The 13,413-nt window shown below is 36.8% G+C and overlaps 1 protein-coding gene across 4 annotated transcripts in view; it reads left to right on the top strand.

Annotated features, from left to right (window-relative positions):
• GLRB (glycine receptor beta) overlaps nucleotides 1-13,413 on the top strand; it is a gene marked incomplete at both ends in the record, with an annotated part of 65,002 nt that overhangs the window by 31,517 nt on the left and 20,072 nt on the right. For 3 of the 4 annotated variants that reach the window (XM_082837873.1, XM_082837872.1, XM_082837871.1), the window contains 2 exons: nucleotides 11,556-11,785; nucleotides 11,893-11,975. The exons of the other annotated variant lie outside the window; for it this stretch is intronic. In XM_082837873.1, coding sequence (XP_082693999.1) covers nucleotides 11,556-11,785; nucleotides 11,893-11,975 — 313 coding nt within the window. The remainder of the gene's footprint in view (nucleotides 1-11,555; nucleotides 11,786-11,892; nucleotides 11,976-13,413) is intronic. 4 annotated transcript variants of the gene reach the window in all.

Below are 13,413 nucleotides of genomic sequence, written 5' to 3'. Positions count from 1 at the left end.
TGAGTCCACGTAGCCATAAAGAAATTGGCAAAGCAAATTTAAACAGTAGACTCATGTTGAACATTTATTGGGTTAAAAAACAGAGCAGGGCTTCCCTGGTGGCGCCGTGGTTGAGAGTCCGCCTGCCGATGCAGGGGACGCGGGTTCGTGCCCCGGTCCGGGAAGATCCCACATGCCGCGGAGCGGCTGGGCCCGTGAGCCATGGCCGCTGAGCCTGCGCGTCCGGAGCCTGTGCTCCGCAACGGGAGAGGCCCCAACAGGGAGAGGCCCGCGTACCGCAAAAAAAAAAAAAAAAAAAAAAAAAAAAAAAAAGAGCAAATAATGTTATAATAGTAGAGGGTTAGTTTTAGAGACCTTTATGCGGAGGAACCAAATTATTTATATTTACTGTTTCTTTTGATGAAATAACCTGGCTTTCCCTTTGTGTTGTGAAGATACAGCCTAAAGGTTCAGAATTGGAACCATACTCAAATAGACTTAAATGTTCCATTTTATCATAAGTATTATTTTTTTCTTTTGCAGTGCTTATTTCATGCATACCTATAAGACAGAGTTTTATAGATGTGTGTTTTAAGCCTGTCATATTTTATAGATTTGCCCAGTCTTTCCAAAAACAGATGCCCTAATACCTGGTTGCTTAATAGTTAGGAAAGGTACAAGCTATTCTCGATATAGAGATAACATTAGGATGTCTTCTAAGGGAAAAAAGTGTTATCTAAGACAAGCTTGCTCTTCATCACTTGTTATAGACACCAGTCAGAAATAATAGTGATGACTCGGCAGGGTAACTAAGAGGGTCCACGTGTGGAGAGCAGTTATTTCTTTCTTTTTCCTTCCAATCACCCAGGGTGGGCTTATTTTTTTTCAGCTTCATTGAGGTATAACTGACAGATGAAATCGTAAGAAATTTAAAGTGTATGTGATGATTTGATATGCCTCTATATTGTGAAAGGATTTCCCCCATCAACTTAATTAGCATATCCACATTTATCTCTTCTTTTTTGATGAGAACATTTAAGTGCTATTCCTTTACCAAATTTCAATTACACAATTGTGTTATCAGCTACAGTCACCATGTTACACATTAGATCCTCAGACCTTATTCATCTTACAACCTAAAGTTTGTACGTTTTACCAACCTCTCCCTATTTCCCATACCCTGAAATTCCTGGCCATCACTCTCCTACTCTCTGATTCTATGAATTCAACGTTGTTTTAAGACTCGACATATAAGTGATACCACGGAGTAATTGTCCTTCTCTGTCTGGCTTATTTTACGTAGCATAATGGTCTCCAGGTTCATCCATATTATTGTAAATGACGGTATTTCCTTCTTTTTTAAGACTCAGTGATATTCCACGATATATGTATATATATATACCACATTTTCCTCATTCATTCCTCCATTGGTGGGCACTTAGGTTGTTTCCATGCCTTGGCTATTGTAAATAATGCTGTAGTGAACATGGAAATACACGCATCGCTTCTAGATATCTTGTTTCCTTTGGGTATAGGCCCAGAGATGGGATTGCTGGATATGGTAGTTCTATTTTTAATTTCCTGAGGACTCTCCATACTGTTTTCCATAGCAGCTGTACCAGTTTGCATTCCCACTAATAGTGTACAATTGTTCCCCTTTCTCTACATTCTAACCAGAATTTATCTCTTGTCTTTTAAAAAAAATTTATTGAAGTATAGTTGATTTACAATGTTGTGTTAGATCTCTTGTCTTTTTGAAAATAGCCAGATAGCATATTTCTTAAAAACAAAAGAAAACAAACAAAAAGACGCCTCCAAGAAAAAGAGGTTGGAAAAGCAGAGAGCCTTAGATTTGTCTAAATATAAGATATATGTTCATAGAAACAGTATGATGAATAGTGTGTAAGTTGTGATATCAGACAGGCTTGTGCTGGAATCTGTTGTGTACTTGATGTGTTACACCCTAAAAAGAGTGAAAAAACTATAGAAATAAAGCAACGGTGTTTTGCATGGCATAGTAACTCTTAGGAGTGGTTCACTCTTTGGTTGTCATGCATTTGCAAATTAACGTACTGTCAGGATAGAATCTCATCCTAAAGAAAATGAACCATTTATGTTTGTTAGCAGCTTCACTGTACAGTTGTGGTTTTGTTTATGAATAGCCCCCTGGAAATTTCCCCTATAAAGATCTGCGGAAATAAAGGAAGCCCTAAAATTTGGAAGCTTCAGCGTTGCCCAGAGCTTTCCTCTGCAGCTCAGATCTTTCTACTTTAACCGGCAGTTGCTTACTCCAGAAAACATAATGTAGAACACAGAGCTTGGGATGGGCGTAGCGTGAGGAACTGCAGACAGAGGTGGGGCAACTTCTGAAGGAGGAGGGCAGCCCTTTCCTCCAGTGTATAAAGTTCATTACCAAACAAAGAAGCCATCGAGGTGGTGCACATTAACGCTGCTGTAAGGACATGTTAGCCAATTCTGTTTGGAAAACATGCCTTCCTACTTACTTGTCTTCTAATTCAGAGGCTATTATTTTTAACACCTTTATTGGAGTATAATTGCTTTACAGTGGTGTGTTGGTTTCTGCTTTATAACAAAGTGAATCAGCTATAGATATACATATATCCCCATATCTCCTCCCTCTTGCGTCTCCCTCCCTCACACCCTCCCTATCCCACCCCTCTAGGTGGTCACAAAGCACCGAGCTGATCTCCCTGTGCTATGCAGCTGCTTCCCACTAGCTATGGATTTTACATTTGGTAGTGTATAAGGGTAAGCTGGGACGAAGTGAGAGAGTGGCAGGGACATAATTCAGAGGCCAGCTCGCTAAACTAAAATCAATCTCACATTTGTTCACAAACTGTAACTGTAGTGGAAGAAACAACGTCACAGCCATGTTATACTCCTTAAGCCCTTCTAACCTCCACGGTTATGTATGTGCTCCTTCAGCTGGTTTCACAATCTCAGTTTTTAGCTTTATGGTTCCTATTTCTCATGTCGGTGTGTTCGTTGGCATTCTGCTACCTTCCGTTTCTGTAAGACATCGTTGTTAATGCTGTGAGTGACATTTACTGACTTAATAGCAGCATTACCCAAATCATCCAATAAATGTGATCCTCCTCATTTGAAGCTGGTACAGCGGTCACTTGTTGTATCAGTTTCTATGCTACTGCTGGTGACTACTGAAATAAGACCTTCAGAACAAAAGGGTGTTCGTTAGAGGCGTCTGCTCCGTGGTTATACTGAAAATATTTGTTGATTTTTCCATTCAGTTCCAACCTCTGCCTTACGTCAGTTGGTTTTTAGAATTGAAAATGTGAACTGTTGCACTTGTGGGGAAAATTAGGTATTAGGTTTATTGTAACGATCTGTACACAGACACTTTACCTCATCAGAAGTACGTAAGAACTCTTTCATGGAAATAAAAGACTGATTATACAATCCATTTTCTTTGGTGTAGACACACTTGGTAATTATATTGAATGATTGTCGCATTACGTTTCATGATCCTGCCAAGCTTTCTATGCCTTTGTGCTGCATGACCTTTTCAAGAAGAAAATCATATTTGGGGTCAGCTAAAAGAGCTTAATTCTAGTTCTTGGCACTTACTTATCTTTGTTGTTTTAAAACAATTGGATTTTATGTATTTTCTTCTATATGTAACTTTAAATTTCTTTCCTTACAACTTGTCTTAGTTTACTAAGACAAGTTTACTAGTTTACTAAGTTTACTAAGTTACTCTCTATCCTATTTCTCTTAGCTATATTATTCAGAAGCACTGGTGATCAGACATCATAAGTAAGAGGATTGTACAGCTGACCCTTGAACAACACGTTTTTGAACTGCACGGGTCCACTTCATACAGATTTTTGTCACTATAGTACCATGTACGTACTACAGTATTACACGATCTACAGCAGTTGGTTGAACCCATAGGTACAGAAGGGCACACAATAAAGTTACACGCGGACTTTTGACTGAATGGCGGGTCGGCACTACTAACCCGGCGCTGTACGAGGGTCGACTGTCTTAGACAAGAAGGAAGGATGAGAAATGTCCCAGTTTTATCTTCTCCTTCCAAAATTTGTCATTATCAGCCGGTACAGAAAAATTAAATTAAGGGTGTAAACAGTGCTATCCAAATATCCTAACCTGTCAAAATGTCATAGAAATTATTTCTTCCCTTCTGTCTTTAACAGAAATACATTGGGCACTTGCTAGATATCCAGTCCAGCAGACTGCAACTCATGTAGTTTATAGTTTAGGGTGGTCGCATTGTATCACCTAGCAGGCACCCCTAATAAAAGTGGAATGTTGACATAGGTCTAGAAAAATTTAAATATTCATAGGTGTGATTAAACAGTATTTAACTAAAAACTCTTAAAAATCACATATTGAGAAAAACAGGTAAAGCATGACCTAAGAATTTTTACTGACATTTTGGTAGCTTGCAGTTCTTACGTGAAATTTCTAACCTCACTAATGACCGAATTTAAATCCCTTTCACACCAGGCTTTATAACAGCTCTGTTGACAAAACTTTAATTATGGTGCTGCCAGATGCTATGAGAGTTGATTTTCTTTATTTCCTTGGACGCAATTTTTTTTTATCGTAATGTAAAGAAATCAAATGAGGAAACATCACGTATGTGAGAGTTAGGTAAAAATTACAAGTAACCAGAAGAGGTATCCTAACAACAAAACAAAATATAGATGAACAGTTCTTAATATTAAAATATCATTAATGAAACTAACCATTTTTAATGCCTTCTTGTGAAATGTTTTATTGCCTTGAATACGTAGTGTAATTTGGGTGTTAATTGGTACTGAAAATCTTGGAGAACATCCATTTTCCAGATCATGACTATTAGTGTGCTATTTGGAATGAATAATGATAGTATTTGTCACCAAGTTCTTTCAAAACAATTAAGTAATTTCCCAGTGATAAAAGAGGTCTGTTTCTGATGGGAAGTTGTTTATTGCAAAATAAATGATAGAGCTATAAGTATAGTGATTGAATAAATGAAAATGAAAATAAATAGGTTTCTAAGTTAGTTATCTAGATACAGAGCCTTTGAAATGCCAATAAGTAGCAATTATTTAGAAAGGTCCATAAAGCATGAACCAAAGCATGCTAATTAATAATCTTTTATCTTTTAATGAATGTTAAACCAAAGCTATTAATTTAAATTGTGAAATTTTTAAACACTCTTAAAAGACGCATCAGCGTGCTGCAACTTGTATTGAATATAATACTATGTAGCTGCATAACTAATAGAAAAGCATCTTGGAAGCACTTTCCTAATGAGATAATAAGACGTAATGACCAAGAATGATACAATGAAGTAACTGATTTCCAGTTTTTCAGTGATACTCATTGTAATACAACTCTGGAGTTCTACTCAGAAATAAAATTTGGAAAAGGATTACAGTAGAGACTCAAAGCTTATGGTATATTGAGCTTACATCAGTGCAGCTGAAAGCAAGAAGAGTTCATTTCAGGAGATGCTCAAAGCAGTTTCAAGATTTGTGACCTAGAAATGGATTACCGTTTAGAATAATTGTAGGTCGATCACAGTACAGAGCAAACCCAATGAATTACGGTATAGGCTTGAGTTTTTTTTTTTTTTTGAGGCAAAAAGCCTATTCACCTCTATTACCAACATTATAAAAGAATAACAACATTAAGGATATATACTATCCATAATGAGACAAAGTGTTGATACTTGCTTAGTGCCTAATATAGCCAGATGAACTTTGTGTACTCTACATATGTTTTCTCATTTATTGCTGGTAAAAAGCCTGTGTTGTGGGTGTATCATTATTATCTTCATCTTCTAGATAGGCAACGTTGCTCACGTCCTAACTCTCTGTCATCTTGCTTTTATGTGCCACAGGGTTTTGCTGAAATCATCAGTGTCTCCCTCATTTGCTGAAAGTATTCAGTTTGACTGTACTTGACCTCTGGTGGCATTTATTGCTGTGGACCATCTTGAAGCTTTTGACTCTGGTTTGGTGAAATCACATTCTCAGGGCTTTCTTCTTTTTCTCAGACTTCTGAGAAAGCCAGCCCTTTAAATGCTTACCCTCCCTAGGGTTATTTTTTCCCCTGCATTCCTTCTCTAGGTAGGAATATTGGACAAACTCTTTCTTAGTCTTGATTTTTTGGGGTAGCGTTTTCAAGGTTCATTCATGTTGTAATATGTATCAAATGTCATTCCGTTTTATGGCTGAATAATATTCCACGGTGTGTGTATATGTATATACCACACTTGTCTATCTGTTCATCAGTTGATGGGCACTTGGATTGTTTCCACCTTTTGATTATTGCGAATAACGCTGCTATGGAAGAGGGTGTACAAATATCAGTTGTAGTCTCTTGCTTTTAATTCTTCTGGGCATGTACCTAGGAGTGGAATCGCTGGATCATACGGTAATTCTATACTTAACGTTTTGAGAACAAAGCACAATTTTTAAAAAGTTAAAAACATGAATATTGTAAGGGCATGTCAGTGATTTATTTAACTCATTAATGAGGGAGCCAGCCAGATAGTAAAGCTGATTCAGTGGAGGATTCAGGAGACTGGAGAGAAAGAATGCTGCCATTAGGTTGCTAAATTAGATATACTTGTTAATGTTCTACAGGGCAATAAAGGCATACCTTTGGGAGTGTCTGTCCTACCTGACAGAAATCATTTGTAATTTAGTAATCTTCTTGAAATGACATACTTGTACAGAGTCTGGGCCCTAATCTATGGAAAATGGCAAGTCAAACAAAGTTACATTTTCCTAGAGACTCAGACAGCCCTTAGGTGGGCTTGTTAGACAGCATTTACTGTGCTATTGAAAGGGCCATCTTTTTGCCTGTCTCCAAATTTTGGCTAACCTTTTATTTATTCCCTTTCCTTTTGTTGACATAATTTTTTGCTTTTCCTTTTTTTAAGTAGACTTTATTCTTTAGAATAGTTTTAGGTTCGCAGCAAAAATGAGCAGAAAGCGTAGAGAGTTCCTGTCAGCCCCTTACCCCTGGACGTGCAGTCTCCTCCACTGTGGATTTACTCCACCAAAGGGGTCCTTTGGTTGCAATCGATGACTCTACATGGACACATCATCACCTAAAATCCAGAGTTTAGATTAGGGTTTGCTCTTGGCCTTGTCCATTTGATGGGCTTTGACAAACATATGATGACATGTATCCACCATTATGGTATCAAACAGAAGAATTTCACTGCCCTGGAAAACCACTGTCTTCTGCCTGTTCATTCTTCTCTCCCCCTAACCCCTGGCAACCACTGATCCTCTTACTGTCTCCTTAGTTTTGCCTTTTCCAGAATGCCATTATAGTTGGAATCATACAGTATGCAGCCCTTTCAGATTGGCTTCTCTCACTTAGTCACATACATTTAAGGCTCCTTTATGTCTTTTCATGGCTTGACGGCTCATTTCCTTTTAGTGTTGAATAATATTCCACTGCCTGATGGAGCACAGTTTATTAATCCGTCACCCACTGGAGGACATCTTGGTTGCTTCCAAGTTCTGGCAGTTATAACTAAAGCTACAATAAATACCTATTTGCAGGTTTTTGTGTAGACATAGTTTTCAGCTTTTTTGAGTACTTACCAAGGAGTGCAATATGATACGAGTATGTTTAGTTTTGTAAGAAACTGACAAACTGTCTCCCAAAGTAGCTGTAGTATTTTGATTCCCAGCAGCAGTGAGAGTTCCTACTGCTCCACACCCTCATTTCCATTTGCTGTTGTCAGTTATTTTTAGTCCCTTATAGTTTCTTTATGACTGCAGGAAACGTGTGTCCAGGTGCAAGCCCTGCAGCAAAGGGTCCCAGGTCCCAGGTCCCAGGTCCCAGGTCCCAGCCTGTCTCAGACATATAGAATAAAAAGAGGGTTGACTGTAGATTAAAACATTCTTGTATCATTTGTAATTTTGTAATTTTTCACACAGACAGTTTATTTTGTCAAGGTCTCTGATACTATCTAGGGCTTTCATCAGCTTTCAGCTGATTAAAATGCTTTGAACTTAATAAATGATAAATGACATGAATATATTCTGGGATGGTGTGGAAACATTGATTAGACTTCAAGAAGAATTTAGAAAAATGGACTTCACATGGAAAAACACTACTGCAATTGCTATAAAAATTTTAAAAGAAAAATAATTCTGCGATACAGTTTTAGATGAGTTAACCATTCCATTTTGGAAATAGGTGGGAAGTAGAACAGTGCTCCCAAAAGAACGTGTGCCTGTGTGGAGATGTCGAGGGGAGCTCGACATAATGCAGGCTTAATTCCTGAAGTTCCACCCCAAACATTGTAAGATGGCTTCTTTTTTAATTATGTAGAATATGCTGAAGTTAAAGGTTAGCGTTGCTTTAATTCCTGTCAGATATCTTTCTGATATTAAAAAAATAGTGATATAATGTCTTTAGAAATCAATTACTAAGAAGCAAAATGTAGTTGCTTGGGTCTAGATAAAGAATACCAGTGAGATCTTAATATTTCTATCTCTACACATATTTCTCACCCTCTTTAAAGTAATAAAACCTAATATTAGGCTAAAACAAAGCATCCAGTTTTAGAAGCCACACTGGTAAAGTTGCTTGGGAGTTGTGCCCAAGTAATACCGAAAGAGTCTTGTCAGTATATGGCAGTGTCTCAACTGTTATTTATTTTTTTATCCAGCCCCCTGTTTCTGGAGAGGATTTACAGTACATAATAATAACAAAAATACAATGAAGGAATTGAAACAGTACTAAATGTGTAGGAGCAATACTATGATAGTCATACCAGGATGTGAGCTATACAGTAATTCAATTAGCTGTAGGGTTTAGCTTTCAGCTCCCTAGCTGCCAGACAGAAAGGAAACACGACAATAAGCTTACCTTGTACTTCCCAGTAATAGGAAGCATTTATGAGCACCAAGAGACCATTTTCACAGTATAAACTTCCAAAAATAGTCATATTTTTGGAAGGCACTTAGGCCAAATATGACTAGCACGTAGTAAATACCTCTACAAAGATATTATAGTTATATTTGGATAAGCAAATGAAAAATTAAAGAAAAATTCATCTTCGGTATTTTCATGTCATGGTTATTGACCAAAATAAGGGTTATCGATACATCATAAGGGTCAAAGATACATCGGCAACCTCATCTGACCCTTAGGACACAGTATTTTATCATAATACCGTGAATGCATATTTCAAATACCACAGCTTAAAGATGTAGTGTTTGATGATTTACCTGGATAAGAAACGGTAGTTATAAGAGGGTAATAGAATAGCTTTTACTGTATATAATTTTAGAATACCAGTCATTTTGGCCGATCATTACAGGAAAGCTTTTTAGCAAATAATTTGGAATTGGATACTGTTAAGTGCGCAAAGTAATGGCAAGTGTATATCAACCATGTGCTTTCGCGAAGCTAGCATACTAGGAATTTTATTTGAAAATGACCAGGTCTATGGTGTATTTCTTCTTAAGTTGGGGGCCATGCATGTTTTTCTGGGATGAGAAAAACTTTGGTCAGGAAGCAGCATTGTGGCCACTGGAAGGCTTACCAGCTGATAGGCCTATGTCCTGGACATGTTTTGAGCTAATTTCTTTAGCTGTCACAATCAGATATGAGGTAACCACTTAAGTCCCATTATGAATTGTAAGATATGTGTATATTTGACAAAAAGTTAATGGAGCTGTGTAGTGCAGGTCTTCATCTTCCAGGGTCCTAGGTCTCCTTCACGTCCTCCTTGATTCCATGTTCGTTTGATTAGGAAAATGTTATTTTTGTTTTCCCTGCCAGTGGTACAGATATGTTCAGTGCCAGCTTACATAATTCTTAATTTATTTGACTTTTGCACTTCAAGACCATCTGCGTACGATTTTTAACAATCAATTTATATTATGTGTTGAAGTTTATTTATTTATTAAACATGTATTTAATCGAAGTATAGTTGATTTACAATGTGTTATATGTGTTGCAGTTTTTATAAACATCAAGTCTAGCTGTTAGATGTAGGTAAGTTAAATCTTACTTCACTGTCTGTAGTTCAGGAAATATTTATTATCGATATGTGCCTTACCCTCCTCTGATTACTATTATAGAATCTGAACATCATAGGAGAGAGACAGTGAATTCCTCAAATTTTCCTAGTCACTGCGCATTGCTTATTTTATATTTTATACATAAATAAAATGTGCGCATTTATGTTTCATATAAATATGTTAGGTCTTATTATTTAAAGAAAGAAAATCTATCATCTCTTCCTATTTAAATATTTGGATTTTGATTTGAAGTTTATGCTCTGATTCATTTGGATCATGTCAAAAGGCCATGGATAATAGTATTTTGTGAATTTTGAATGGTTGAAAATAAGGATGCTGAGGCCCAGTGTCATTTACGCCTCGAGCACTTTGGTGCATGTTCTGAGTTCAGCATATAAAATTAAAATAAAAAAACCTGAGCATAATGCCACCGTGCTGCTTTGGACTGTATATACCCCAGTGACCCAATGTGTGCCAGAACCTCATTTCACTGGCAAATATAAAATGTATTAAGGTATTAAACAATGTTTCCAGGTTCATCTATTCTTAGAATATACGTGTCTTGATATAATCCAACTTTTACAAAGTTTTACAATTTAAATTTTGGAGATAGGCAAAAAACTGAAGAAAAAGAATCAGCTGTTTAGTGGATTTCAAAACCTTTTCCTACTGGAGTTGAATATAACATTTACACATGTTTCATGTACGCTCATCTGGCAAAATCCAATGTTATTTGACTACCTCTGTATAACCATTTACATGTATGAGTAGGCAAGGATCATTTTTCCTTTTCTTCCTCAAGTATATATATGAAGTATGTGTTTTAAACATATATGGAGTTTCATTTTATTTTTATTGATGTACAGTTGATTTACAGTGTTGTGTTAGTTTCTGCTGTACAGCAAAGTGATTTAGTTATACTTATATACACACTCTTTTAAAAATTCTTTTACACGGTGGTTTATCCCAGGCTACTGAATGTAGTTCCCTGTGCTCTGCAGTAGGACCGTGTTGTTTATCCATCCTATGGACAAACAGCTTCCATCTGCACACCCCAAACTCCCAATCCTTCCCTCCTGAACCCCCTTGTAGCTTTATATACATATAAATTATTTTTGTAGTTTGCTACTTAGTAAGATACAAGTGAAATATTTTCTCTTGGCTTCTTATCTATTTTTAATGAAAATGTATCCTACTTTTGGGGAAAGAATAATGGCAGTATTTAGCAGTTCCTGTGCTTTTTTGACAAGATCAACTAACCCCCTGGTATAATTGGTGTTTGTATTACAGTAAAGCAATTATTGGTAAAGTTCTATGACGACGTTTGAACTCGCAAGCGCTAAGAGGATGTCTGTAGAGAGTCTTAGAAAGACACGAGGGGCTTTTTGTACCCAGCTATTGTGATCCTTGTTAATGTTGGAAGAGCAAACGTATTTGTGCTGCTAACGATTGAACCCTTTTTATTCTGGTGCTGAACGCATTCCTAAAAATGGCAGTAAACACACGCACACGTAATTTTCCCAGGATTATAGAGTCAACATCTTCCTGAGACAGAAGTGGAACGACCCCAGACTGAAGCTGCCTAGCGATTTCCGGGGCTCGGATGCCCTGACGGTGGACCCCACGATGTACAAGTGTCTGTGGAAACCTGATTTATTTTTTGCAAATGAAAAAAGTGCCAATTTTCATGATGTAACCCAGGAAAATATTCTCCTCTTTATTTTTCGGGATGGAGATGTCCTCGTCAGCATGAGGTACTCTTTTCTCTCTAATATTTGTAGATTCATATTTTCCTTTAAAAATCAGTATATCACAGAGACATGTGTTAAACAACTTCTAAGACGTCTGTTTCTGCTTTCAGGCTATCTATTACTCTTTCGTGCCCTTTGGACTTGACCTTGTTTCCCATGGATACACAACGTTGCAAGATGCAACTTGAGAGCTGTATGTAAATGAGACCCTAAGTCACCATAGGGATAAAAATGCTTAAAATTTCTAGGCAATACGTGCTACTAATATCTTAGATAATAACGGTGAAACTAATGCTTTTGATTCCAAATAGACGTTAGAATAAGTTATTTAGGGAAATTATAGTTTTCCTTTTACTGTATTAATTTGTATACTAAGATAGGTGAATTCTTTTGTTACCAGTTGATTTCAGTTGAGTTGCCGTAGGTGTAGGTGTGTACCCTTCTAACTTATTCCAATCGCCACCTGCATTTGAGTTAGTAATATAGGCAAGGTAAAGGAGAAAATGATGTTCTAATAACTTTTCTAATGTTAAAACCACATTTTTCAGAGCAGAAAATTTGGAAAACATTGAAAAATATTATCTAAATCCTACCAAGCGTTCATTTTCTATGGATCTATAAAAAAAATATTTTTTACAAAATTGGATTTTAGATTTTCTATATTTCTAGAATCATATATTTTTCAGTTTCTAAAAGAGGTACCAGGTGTAGTCATTGAAATGCTTATCTCTAAAATATATTTATTAATTAATTTGCTATGAAACTTGTCATGTGAAAATCAAAGTAGGAAATAAAACTTGAAAAATTAACACTAATGGAAGGACTCTTCAGCCTGAATACCCATATACTGTGACCTGTTCCTACACCTTATAAAATGTAGGTGCCTGCTTGATGACATGCTTTAAAGTCACTTAGTGGTTACTTGTTGTTGTTTAATTTACTGAAGCTGGATCCTAAATTTGAACCATATTTTTTGCTTTCTAACTATCATGTGAGATTTTGCAGATATAAGTGTATGTATGTACACGTCTGTGTGTGTATTGTATATACGTGTGCCTGTGTGTCAGTATGCATCTTTTATAAATAATTCCAAATGTGTAGATACCTCCAATTCTATTACTAGATACACTAAAGTACGGCTTTAAAAAATATAGGCATGTAAGAGTTGAACGGTAGGCTACAACATGCTGTAAACCCATGGGGCCCTTGAGTTGTAGCCAGGTTACCTAAGCCCACAATGTGGGTTCCAGGAGGCTCTAGTGATGGACTGATGTCCATCTGAGGGGCTGTTTTATTGCTCTCCTCTGGCCATGCAACTCCTCTAGGGAAGCTGGTAGTGAATTCTTCAAAAAAAACCATTTTGGTGCTTAAGTTTCTTTAAAAATCTCCAGGTAGCATATTGCATGATGGTAAATGTGTACATTCAGAAAGCTAGTATCACTTATTTGCTACTTTTTCATTGATGACAGTTCAGAATTCTGACATAGACAGATGTACTACTGTTCATGCCCCCCGAGGATTTTTACCATCTGTGATATGCTGATTATTTTAGCTTGTTCTTTCTTTAAGCCAATTGTCTGTAACTTGTGCTAATATTTTTATTAGTGGCCATAGATCTTACCTCTTTACAT

Source organism: Leucopleurus acutus (genome assembly GCF_964270905.1).
Source record: "Leucopleurus acutus genome assembly, chromosome: 4".
NCBI classification, from domain to species: Eukaryota; Metazoa; Chordata; class Mammalia; order Artiodactyla; family Delphinidae; genus Leucopleurus; species Leucopleurus acutus.
Note: the sequence above shows the minus strand (reverse complement) of the source record. Positions and strands in the feature narration are given on the sequence as shown.